The sequence below is a fragment of the Poecilia formosa genome, unplaced genomic scaffold (genome assembly GCF_000485575.1).
Source record: "Poecilia formosa unplaced genomic scaffold, Poecilia_formosa-5.1.2 Scaffold37, whole genome shotgun sequence".
NCBI classification, from domain to species: domain Eukaryota; kingdom Metazoa; phylum Chordata; class Actinopteri; order Cyprinodontiformes; family Poeciliidae; genus Poecilia; species Poecilia formosa.
Window position 1 is genome coordinate 1,840,752 of NW_006799976.1, and position 12,162 is coordinate 1,852,913.

The 12,162-nt window shown below is 40.8% G+C and overlaps 1 protein-coding gene across 6 annotated transcripts in view; it reads left to right on the forward strand.

Moving 5' to 3' along the window:
• The window catches only part of clocka (clock circadian regulator a), a 29,717-nt gene that overhangs the window by 11,293 nt on the left and 6,262 nt on the right, over positions 1-12,162 (forward strand). For 2 of the 6 annotated variants that reach the window (XM_016670779.1, XM_007550672.2), the window contains exons 2-21: positions 433-625; positions 718-809; positions 2,013-2,072; positions 3,799-3,947; positions 4,032-4,123; positions 4,228-4,317; positions 4,426-4,546; positions 4,633-4,746; positions 4,844-4,962; positions 6,009-6,091; positions 7,558-7,664; positions 7,755-7,902; positions 8,785-8,860; positions 8,949-9,090; positions 9,171-9,271; positions 9,391-9,486; positions 10,249-10,404; positions 10,537-10,755; positions 11,544-11,725; positions 11,846-12,095. In XM_016670779.1, the coding sequence (XP_016526265.1) occupies positions 790-809; positions 2,013-2,072; positions 3,799-3,947; positions 4,032-4,123; positions 4,228-4,317; positions 4,426-4,546; positions 4,633-4,746; positions 4,844-4,962; positions 6,009-6,091; positions 7,558-7,664; positions 7,755-7,902; positions 8,785-8,860; positions 8,949-9,090; positions 9,171-9,271; positions 9,391-9,486; positions 10,249-10,404; positions 10,537-10,755; positions 11,544-11,725; positions 11,846-12,095 (2,325 nt within the window). In that variant the 5' untranslated portion in view covers positions 433-625; positions 718-789. Of the gene's footprint in view, positions 1-432; positions 626-717; positions 810-2,012; positions 2,073-3,798; positions 3,958-4,031; positions 4,124-4,227; positions 4,318-4,425; positions 4,547-4,632; positions 4,747-4,843; positions 4,963-6,008; positions 6,092-7,557; positions 7,665-7,754; positions 7,903-8,784; positions 8,861-8,948; positions 9,091-9,170; positions 9,272-9,387; positions 9,487-10,248; positions 10,405-10,536; positions 10,756-11,543; positions 11,726-11,845; positions 12,096-12,162 lie in introns of those variants that run through there. The other 4 variants (XM_007550671.2, XM_007550675.2, XM_007550674.2 and 1 more) reach the window with 4 other exon arrangements.

Genomic DNA, 12,162 nt, shown 5'->3' on the forward strand with positions numbered 1-12,162 from the left:
CGTGTAGTTTTTGCTTGCTTTCATGGTAGCAACTCCATTCTCATATTACTTTCAAATATTTATTGACAAATATGAGGAAGTATTAAGTGAGCCAGTGGAATTTTATTTGTTACTGCCTCTGTAAATCAATAACATTACAAACCCAACATTACTGATTGCTGCTTGGGTTACAGTAAAAATACATTAATCTTTGGGAATAAATCGAGTCATAGTGTATTGCTGTAGCCTACACGTCATTTAATCAAGGTCTCAAATCATTCAGCTCGCTTCCAGAATTTATTTTATTGTGAAACTGTTTATAAAATGCGTATATTTCTTCCTGTTGTTGCATTCGACCGTCCACTGTAATATGTCAGTGCAGGTAGATTGTCGCCAGCTGATGTGTGTTGAAGCTCATACCTGATCCTCAGTTGTTCTCCGTTTGTCTCATAGAAACAGATGTTGCTGCCATGTACAACACTTGCATCCAAAGGAGACCAGAAACCCATCTGACTGAAGACCTTTTACCAACTTTCAGCTCGCCTCCAAGACTCAAGTCCAACATCAACCGCTGCTGCAGCCCACCCACCGAGACCCTCCACTCATCCAGACAGACTTTCCTCTCGCACGACTGGCTTTATTTTTGGTGAGGATTGGATTCTGCTTTGCCAAGACCGTGCTATATTTTGCTAATGGTTTTGTTGTTTAAAAGATTTTCTCTCTCATGTTGTTTTAAAGGTTCATTCACAAATGTCTACCTCACGATTAAAAGACTACACGCCGAATCTGCAACCCTGAACAGGTTACAAAATGACCTCAAGCATTAACCGGTGAGATGGATATTCTAAACATTTGTTTCTTTTCTAATGAGCAGTCCAGACATGGTACACTGTGGCATCACAAACTGGATTTTAAAACTCCCTATTATGATCTCAATAAGGGAGAAAAAGGAATAGGAAGGAACAAGTTGGCACTTTCTTAAAAGTTAGAGCTACACGTTATATTGAATCATAAATGCGGTATCGTCGCCAAGGGAGGGGAGAGGATGAAACTCTAGATGTCTGCAGTGCTGCAGTTTCAAACTATGCCAACTCGAACAGATGAAAACATCAGGTTCTTCAAAAAATATTTTATTTCTCTGTTGATTATATAAAAGTGTGCTGATTTTCCCAGCTGGTGTTGGAGTACAGATAGTCGTACTGAGATTCACATGCTTTTTGTGTCATCAAAATACTTGATTGTGACTTAAGTGTTTATCTGTGTTGAATGATTACTGAGCCGATTCATTTTACAAAAAATCTTTTTGTGCTGCAGGCTTTGTGGATGGCTTGTATCGACTTTGTGCTGTGAGGCTCTCTTCTAGTTCTTAGTAACCCCCCCATCCCCCCCACAAAAAAAACAAAAAACAAAAAAAAACTCAAGTGTTTGAATCTAATAATTTCATTCATAAACTCTGATCTCCACCTGTCTTATGAAGATGAGCATTTTTTTCTACTTATCCATTTTTTGTCATTAATGCGTGTAATTCTCAGACATATTCAGTTATGCTATATCTACAGTGGAAAACTAAAATCTTATTGATGATGATACTATTACGTTGTTGTGCCTCTACTGTAATTTAAAAGCCTTATTTAAAGGGGGTGCACCGATAAATCGGTCGGTTGATAAATTGGCCCAGACTTCCTTAATTTTGGGAGCTCTGCTGATCGTCCACCGATCTTACACATCTTAGCTGAGGTCTGAAAGTCAGCCACTGTCAGCCACCGTCCCCTGTAGCTCTACCATGAGAGACGGCTGACTCACAGACCCGCCCAGCAGGTCACGTCTCTCCATGAACGGTTAAAAAGAAAGTCTCCACAATGTTACCAACTTAGACATTTTGTTATATTTAGCATCGTTTTTGACAAAAAAATCGGCAGGTCTGGCTTTTCAAAGATCGGAGATCGACTGGAAAACCTGAATCGGTGCGCCCCTTCTTGTTATGTAGGTTCCTGTTGTTTGTAAATAGTGCTGTTTTGTTGTCCTCTGTTTAGAGATGACAGCAGCATTTTTGATGGGTTAATGGAAGAAGATGAAAAGGACAAAGCCAAACGGTAATAACCTCTATCACAACAGGATTTCCCCCAGTGTATTATAAGCCTGGTGGGCCGCCAGGGTAAACTTGCCTGCTCCCCTGCCAGGCTAAGCGTTGCTTGTTTTTTTTTAATTTTTTTATTTTTTTATAAAAAAAGAAAAAAATTCTTATTTTTTTTAATAAGCTGAACTGCAAGCCTCTGTGCTGTGCTGTGCTGAGCAATTCACTGGTAGAATCGTTCCTGAAAGATGGGTTTGTAGTTGATGCATTGAACAGGGCAGGAAGCGAACCAATCACATCACTTGCGCCTCAGCGCATTGGGTGCCTAGCGGGCTGCCGGCATTTGATCTCTGAAGTTTACCTTGGCGTGGATCACGTGTGCCTTCTTTCACTCAAACGAGACACAGGCTCATACGTATAGACATTTATATCAACACCCTGTGAGGACTCAGGTTTTTTGGAGAATTCTTCATCAAGGTATGAGTCAAGTTTAAAAGCCGCCGCATTAGCTCTTCTTAGCTCAATGAGAACTGCTAATGTAACCCATAGCTGTGCTTCTAGAGGTGCACGTTGAGCGTGAGCAGTGAGGATGATATATCTTTGTGAACAAAGAATTATGTGCGACATCTGCGTCTATATCCCAACACGCTGCCCAGCGTGTGGCTCTGTGCTGATAAAGTTCATGTATGTGTTCCTCGGTTAGCTGGTGCATTAGTGCATGTCTTCCAATAACATAGTTACCCAGCAATGTTTTATATGTCCTGTGAACTTAAAATCCTTTAATACAAAAACATGGTGGACCGCCTCGGTGCCCCGACAATCGGGCTTAGCAGGTTTTCTGGGGGAAACCCTGGACTCACTATAGTTGCCTCAGCCTTCTGTTGGAGTGGCTGCGGAGAGGGGTCACCCTTTTTTTTTTTTTTTTATTTATTTATTTATTTATTTATTTTATTTATTTTTTTTAACAATAAAATTGCCATCAGAATTTTGAATTTAAAAGCATAGCGGTAAAAGAAAAGAAACATAGCTAAGTACAGAGAACAATAAACATAAAGTGTTTTGGCGACCTTTCTCGAACACGATTGACATTTCATAAATACATCGGCATACTAAAGACTGGAAGGGCATTGCCTAAAACTGTCTTGCTTGTGTAAAAACATTTTAGTTTACAAAAATAAAATAAATGGCACCACGAAAATAGTGGTATAGCCCACACCTATCTTTGCTACATGTGAGTAACAGAATAAAACATTTTTATGGTGATGGTTGTGAGCAAATTCCCCAGTTGTCAGTACATCGGCATAGAAAAATAGTTGTTATGGAGTTCATTTTGTCACTCTCACCAACACACTCATGCTGCTTCTGATGTTAAATATCATCTTGTCTGAACACACAATGTAGCTTTTGTGATTTTACATTTTAAGAAAATCCCTCAAGTTAAGAAAAAAAAATCTCTGTGATAGTGGAACCTGCTGTGAGAGTTGCATGCAAAACTGAATCAAGAGCAGGAGAGATTAGCTCTCTGAAACACTAAAACAGATGACCCTGTCTAATAAGAGTTAAGGTCTAATGAACAATGTAGGAGTGTGATTTCTAACTTTTTAACTGGGATGTTACGATAAACCTTCTTAGACACACAGTTATTTAGCATATCGTACAGATCACAACTACGTAACCAGAGTTGACTCTTATTCTAAACAGCAGTCAAATGAATCCAACATCTGTCATTCGTCTCGATCCAACAGTGAGTCCCGTAACAAGTCCGAGAAGAAGCGCAGAGACCAGTTCAATGTCCTCATTAAGGAGCTGGGCACCATGTTGCCAGGCAACACCCGCAAGATGGACAAGTCCACTATCTTGCAGAAAAGCATCGACTTCCTGCACAAACACAAAGGTGAGAAACGGTGAGAGAGAAAAAAACAACTGTTGAGCCGGGCGCTTTCGCTAAGTTTCGTGGTTTTTTTTGTCTCTTGAACAGAAATCGCTGCTCAGTCAGAATCAACAGAGATCAGACAAGACTGGAAGCCTCCATTTCTTAGTAATGAAGAGTTCACTCAGCTGATGCTGGAGGTGAAACTGATTTTTTTCTTCTTCTCTTTTTCCCCCCTTGCTTGTTTAACTTTCCTTTCAATAAAAAAGGCATTTATTAAATAAAGGAACACTTTATCCTCCAGGCCCTGGATGGGTTTTTCCTCGCTATAATGACCGACGGGAACATAATCTACGTTTCGGAGAACGTGACATCTCTTCTCGAACACTTACCTGTGAGTTCCGTCTGTTTAGACACTCAAATAACTTTTAAGCTTCTCACTTAATCACACTTGGTTGCTTCGTCACACATTTTTACAAAAGTCGCGTGTTGTGTGTTTCAGTCTGATCTTGTGGATCAGAACCTTTTAAACTTTCTGCCCTCGGGGGAGCACTCTGACGTGTACAAGGCTCTGTCCTCACATGTCACAGAGGGAGAGTCTCTAACGCCAGAGTATCTGAAAAGTAAGCTAGCAGATTTAGCTTTCAGTATTCTTTATTTTACTTGGAAAAGTATAGTTTTTAAAATATTGTCTTTTTTTTTTTCCCAGCAAAGAATCAGCTTGAGTTCTGTTGCCATATGCTTCGAGGGACAATCGACCCCAAGGAGCCTCCCGTGTATGAATTTGTCAAATTCATAGGAAACTTTAAATCCCTGAATAATGGTAAAATGCGTTGCTCACAGTCAATGTCTGTTTTTTTTTTTTTTCTTAAAATTATATTTTTCTTTTGTTTTGAACTTTTTCCTCCTTTTGTATACAGTGCCTAACTGTAACAGAAACGGTTTTGACGGGGTGATCCAGCGATCGCTTCACGCTACATTTGAGGACAGAGTGTGCCTGATTGCGACTGTAAGGCTGGCCAAACCACAGTTCCTCAAGGTGAGGATTGTTGTCGTTTCTTCTGCTTGACCCACATTCAGATTATTGCTTTAGTCACTGCAGGGGAATCCAGAAGAAGTCTGAGATGTGTGTGATTTTATTGAGCCTTTCTGTAGGGAACAGTTTAGCATCTGCCGTGCAGGAAAACCGATGCTAAACTGCACCTGTGCTTATGTCTTTTAGTTTATTCTCATTACTCTCTTGTTAAAATTACAGCAAGCTCGTACATTTTTAAAGGTTTTCTTCAACTTTTTTTAAATGATGTTTGAAAAGCTAAAATGATTCAGACTTTTTAAATGGTTTCTTGTTGTAATAACAACAGTTTTTATAGCTGGAGTTCTGCTTCTATAGCTGAATAATAAAGACCATTGTTTCTGAAGGGTTGCACATTAGTTGTTTAACAATGTTTTGAAAGCTCTTTTCACAGCTTGTCTATTTTTTTATTGTTATTTTTTTACTTCCTGTGTATTTTGTTGTGATGGAAACACAGCATGGGTGTAAATGTGAAGAAATTACACAGTTGTTACATGGTTAGTATAACATCAAGTTCTGTCCCTTTGTTGTGGACGGTCGTAGAGATGAACACTTACAGTATTGTTTATCGTTATTGTGAAAAGATTTTTTTGCAGGATAAAAAAAAGGGATTTATTGTTGACATGACGACTTTTTAGTTTTTCCACAGTTGTTTTAGGAGAGCATCATTACATTTCAACGTATCTGAATTGAAAACATGACTAAGTGCAGTTATTGCCTGTCTCGTTTCCTAAAATAGCCCATTTCATAATTGCCGTCTTATTATTTTTGTAAGAGCTCTGCTTACTCTTTGTGGACCTCTGACTGTAATGACATTTAGCCACAGCTACAGTCCAATTCAAGTGAAAATGTTTTAACAAAAAGCTTTTTAAGACTAAATGGAGCATCCTCATCTGTTTTATTGGGTGTTCCTCTTTTTTTGTATTATTTCCACTTTAAAACTTGGATATGTTCTGACCTAGTTATGCTTATGAGAGGCTCTAAATGCACTGATTTATTCTTCACTCTAACAGGAGATGTGCACTGTTGAGGAGCCTAATGAAGAATTCACTTCCAGGCATAGCTTAGAGTGGAAATTTCTCTTCTTGGACCACAGGTATAAATATTTAAGCTTTTTTTTTTTTTTCAATTTATGTTCAAACTAGTTTTAACCTAGTTTTTTTGGTTTTGTTTTGTCGTTGTTTATCACATGCATGAGTACTTTTACACCCTAGCTTACAAACTCTGGCCTCCATCTTTTAATATATATATATATAATGCACATGTTGTGTATCCAGAGAACGCAATTAAATCTGTAAAAGAACAGTAGGTACCTGCAATCAGTCACGAGTATTTTCCCGGAATGATTCACGCAGCACCGATGATGCACAAAAGCCTCACCGCAACTGCTCACAATTCAGGCTGCGTGACCTCACGCTGGCTCCTCTTGGTCTGTTTGCCAAAAAAAACGAGCTTTATAATAAAGAAGATCCTGTCCTTAAAAGCTGCTAACATTATTTAAATCTGTCCTCAAATGTACAAAAACACAGAACAGATCCCAGACTCTCATTCATTCAGTTTAGAGACAAAATATAGGAGCCCTGTGGGGAAAACTCCACAGGCAGGTGCTTCTCATCGACTGCACTTGATGAAATGATGGTCAGTAAGTGTGAACCCTTCTGTGGAGGGTTTCTGGCAGATTGCTGCTCGAAAGCATTTATGTTTGTCTGAACCCAACAATGTGGTTGAAAGACGCTTTTTGAACCAAATAAAGCCACCTGTTGCACATCAGAATTGTGCAAATGGTAAACATGCAGTGATGTTTTAAAGTTTATTTTAAGTAAAGAAAAAAAATGGTCAGAATTGACCATATACCTCATGCTATGTGAGAGATTAAAGCTGAGATAAAATTTTCACATAGTTGTTTGTAGTATCAACTTTGAAAAGGAGGAAGAAATTATTTACAAAATACATGAAAAAATGTTAAGCCATCCTAGTTATAGAGGTTGAGTCACAAATACATATTGCTACAAAGTGATGTTTACCCAGTTCTACCTCACTATTCATGGATCTACAGCTCAGCATTTGAGTTTGAATCTAGCTACAGTATTCAATTTAGTTTTCTGGTAAACTCGTTTAATGTTTTACACCTTGGTCTACGTGAAATAAATGAGTAAAATGATTTGAAGGATAAACGTTTAAAATGGATGTCCTTACAGTTAGGAGGAACGGTGGATTTGTGATATTTCATTATAGGGAATTTATTACCCGTCAAAAAATGTTCACAACACCTTCATTTTGTCTCACGGTTTCTCCATTTGGGCTTCTTTGTTCAGCAAATAATGACAACCCCCTGATCTGCTGTGTGTTCTTGTAAAACCTTGAGTTAGTTTTGAGTAATTTCACAGCTTCTGGAAGGCCAAAATGAAATGCAACACTCTCTAGTGCACCTCAGCTTCCACAAATGTTTGTTGGTGAATAATGACCTCTAGCTGACAATACTGAGTTGTTGGACCGAGTGTTTGGTTTTGCTGTACTTATGTTAAATTCCCATTAACACTTCTGCTGCGTTGGTTTGCTCAGAGCCCCCCCCATCATCGGATACCTCCCATTCGAAGTCCTGGGTACTTCAGGTTATGACTACTACCACGTAGACGACCTGGAGACGCTGGCCAAATGTCACGAACACTGTAAGCGCTCCGCTGCATCCAATCACTGAAGTATCCTGATCACTTCCTGTCATCTCGGAGAACAAATTTAATCTCTCTGTTTCCATTCAGTGATGCAATATGGGAAAGGCAAGTCGTGCTACTACAGGTTCCTCACCAAAGGGCAGCAGTGGATTTGGCTGCAGACCCATTACTACATCACATACCATCAGTGGAACTCCAGGCCTGAGTTTATCGTCTGCACACACACTGTTGTCAGGTATACATGTGTCAGTGGATAATGGTTTATTAATATGCTTAATATGGTAACTTGCAACAGTAGCAAGCTCAACCTTTATCCTGTTTTGTGAAGTTATAATCAGAAATGTACTGTGCAATTGTGAAGTGGAATGTTTTTAAAAGTATTTTTACTTATAAAGTTAATTAAACCTCTTCACAAGACTGTCTTGGGAAGGCAGAGCATCTTCAGTCAGAGGCGTCTTCAGATGTAGTGCAGTACAGACTGCTGCAGGAGACCTCTCCTGCCAGCAGCCGTCACCATCTTCAGTAACTCTCTGAAGAATCTAAATTAATGAGTTGCAACAACAATTAGAAAATATCAACAATGAAAAAATTATATATTTTAATAAAATACGTGTAATTAGTTTATGTTGCTCCCATTCACAACAAATAATGTTAAAAGGCACTTTTTAAAACCCACAAATTAAATTTAAAAACACGCAATCAAAAATATTTTTGGTCTAATTTCAAATATCTTAGTAATAAAACAAAACTAACTTACAGGTAACTTTCTAACAAGATGTAGGAGCTTATTTTAGGTCAATAATTCCTTAACCCACTGGCAGATTATTTCATTACAACATGAGAAAAATGTCTTAATAAAAGTGAAATAATCTGCCAGTGGAACTAGTACTTTTTGTTAAACAATATTCTAGCAGAACAGTGAACCTAAATAACAACTTTTCATATTCTTATTTGGGGTGTAAAAAAAGAGAATAGGCATCATTTTTCTTTTCCCCTCCACAATTATTCACTATTTTGTCAAATAAAACAATAAAATTTTTGGTTGTAACGTGGCAAAAACTGAATAAGTAGAGCGGTTATGAATACCTTCATTTCATCCAGCGTCTCTCCTCTGCAGCTACGCTGAAGTACGAGCAGAACAACGGCGAGAGCTCGGAATCGAAGACTCTCCCCCTGAGGTCACAGCCGACAAGGTGAGACGTTTGCTCGACGTGTTTCTTTATTATTCTTTAAATAATAAAAGTTGAGTATTTAACCTCTGGTGACGCCTCGACTCGCCAGTCCCAGGACTCGGGCTCCGAGTTGCAGCTCAACGCCTCCAGCCTGAAAGAAGCTCTGGAGCGTTTCAACCGCAGCCGGACCCCGTCGGCCTCGTCGCGCAGCTCGCGCAAATCCTCCCACACTGCCGTCTCCGACCCGGCCTGTACGCCTTTTCTTTTATCATCGATGAAGATACCCACAGGGGTCGTTTTCGGTTTTATCCTGATCACATTTCTGCCTCAGCTTCGCAGATGAAGATGCAGGGAGATAGAAGTACTCCAGGCCGACAGTCTGTCTCTGCCGTGGAAATGACATCGCAGCGGAGATCATCAGTCAGCAGCCAGGTCAGCAGGAAGGATAGCCAACACTCTGGTGTACGGGTTCGATGTTAGCTTGGCCTTCCTCTGACCTGAGTGCCAAGACTTTTATCTTTTTGAATTGTCTTGTGTCATTTCTCCAGCAGTCGATGAGCTCCCAAAACACGGGCCAGAACGGGGCGCCCTCCATGATTTCACAGCAGTCTCAGCAGCAGCCTCAGCAGCAGCTTCAAAACAACCAAGTAAGAAACTTCTCAGAACTTAAGCGCACCTTGCTGCTGTTCGTCAGACTGATGAATATTCCTTCCGGTCCATCAGCGCTCTGTCAGCTTCTTGCATCAAATTTGTTGCCAATGAAAAGTGTGTGAATTATATGAGTTAGTGCCATGAAAAAGTATTGATACTAATGGTGGGACTTTGTTGAAATTAGAACGGGGTAGGATTATGTAAAAATTACCCTTTTTTAGATTTACATCATGTTATAATATTAATCCCTTGTCATAAACATACATGGAGTGTTGCTTTGATTCTGTTTGAGAAATCCTTTAATCTCCCATGGCAACCATTCAGCTGTGCAAAACGCCGGAGTGGACCTAGCTCCACCTTCGAGGCACTGCTCTTAAGCTTCAACCTCACAGAGCAGCTCTTCCCTCCTGTTTCCCCCACTCAGCTCCTTCAGACTAGCCAGCAGCAATTAGCAAACATCGGGTGGAACTGCACATCTGCTGAGCTCATTATGCAAGCATCTTTTCTGAGCAACGCTGGTAAAAAAAACATTAAAGGGTTAACCGAGGAGCGATGTGATGACTTCCTGAAGGTGGAGTTTCAGAAAGAGCAGGAGTTTTTTTTTAAAGAGACAGAGACCCAAATTAAAGGCATCACGTTGCGAAATCAAATTTCTTTTAAGTCATATTTGATATGTGACCACAAACTTCCTGCGTCCCCAGTGGACAGCTAGCAGCGTGGTCTCTATGCCATATTTACATGGGTTTTCTCTTTGACAGTCGGTGCAGTACTCCAACCAGCTGGAAGCCATGCAGCACCTGAAGGATCAGCTGGAGAAGAAGACCAGGATGATCGAGGACAACATTCAGCGGCAGCTGGATGAGCTGCGGCAGATCCAGGGGGAGCTGGAGAGGGTCCAGGGGCAGAGTCTGCAGGTGCTGCTCAGCTGCTGCTTTCAAGTTGTATTAAATATGATGTCATTGTTTACATTTCTGTTTGGATGTGTGGGATTATTGTTTCACTTTTTACTTTCACTTTACTATCTGAATTTGAAATGTCTGTGTCAGATGTTCCAACAGAAAGGGGATGAAGGACAGAACCTCAGCTCAGCGGCTCATACTCCTCATGGCACTGCTGGCCAGCAGGGGGTGACACTGAGCATGCAAGGGCAGATGTTCCCTCCAGCAGCTCTACAGAACAACTTGGCACAGCAGCAGGCGGTCCAAACCCAAACCCAGTCCCAGCAGCAGACACTTCTGAGGGACCAGAGCACAGTGCTGTCACAGGTCAGATAAACTAATAAATTTTAATAATTAAATGTGTGTTAAATTTGTATGTCTAAAATACAAATTGTCTTAAAATATCTTAAATTTGTCTTAAAAATGCAAGTTGGTACTCAATTCATTAATTGCCGGTCTTACATTTAGTCAGAACAGGACTTAATTTTTTCTAGGAGAACTTTTCTTTCAGGCAAAAGTTTGAGTCGCATGAAAATATCATTGCAGTTTCTGTGACACGAGGCGTTTGAGGCTACCTGTAACTAGCTGCTAATGTACCTTTAATAGCTAGCTAGCCTTACCTGAATAGCTTTACTGGCTAGCCACCAAGGCTCTTTGTGTTTTTTTTCTTTGCTAAGGTAGAGGTAGCTAGCTTTTTTTTTGCCTCTGTCATGTGTAAGTGCAAACTTAGCAGCAGCTGGCTGGATGATGTCTGTTTTTGACTCTGGCTGACTTCTGCTGCCTATCCATACGAGAATAGGTGAAAAGAAGCTTTTAAGCTAGGCCTAGGCACTGTGGGGGTTAAAACTGTGGAGAGCTACATGTAGTGTGAGAAGCACTGAGCTGGGTTCACAGTTTTTTGCTTGATTGTAATGCAGCAAGTTCCTCCAGAAATCCCCCATATTTATAGATTTTTTATTGGTCTTAAATACATTTTAAGTTGGCATTAAAAAGTCTTAAATTTGCAGATATCCTGTTGTTCTCTTTCTATGACCATTGAAGAATTTTTCCATCAACTTATTTCTGCCTCATCACTGATTTGATTGTTTTTTTGTTGTTGTATTTTTCTGTCTCAGCGCTCAACACTAACTCTGCAGCCTCAACAGAATCCTTTCCCCGGCTCCATCTACAACACTATGATGATACCACAGCAGAGTCCAGCTAACATGGTTCAGATTTCCACAAGCCTGGCACAAAACACTGGACCCAGCAACCCTGCCGTGGCAACATTTGCACAGGACCGTTCTGCTCAGATAAGGTGCTTCTTCAGAGCTCAGTCGTCATGATCGTGTCTAGTTGCTGTGGCAACAGCCAAGGAGCGACATTCTGACCCTGTTTTCTTGTAGCTAACGCTAGCTGACGCACTCTCACCTCACAGGTTTCCCACAGCTCCTCAGCTGCTGACTAAGCTGGTCACAGGACAGATCCCAATGGGGGCGGTCATGGTCCCCACATCCATGTTCATGGGTCAGGTGGTGACGGCCTTCGCTCCCCAGCAGGGCCAGACTCAGACCATCAGCATTTCTCAGCAGCAGGAGCAGCAGCAGCAGGTTCAGGTGCAGAACCAGGTTTCAGCGCTGCAGGCGGGTCAGGGTCCTCTGGCCGCGCAGCAGCCACAGTTTCTGCAGGTACACACTGCAGCACCACCGGAATCACTGGCAGCTTCACTTTCAGCGGCTAATTTCACATTTTAGG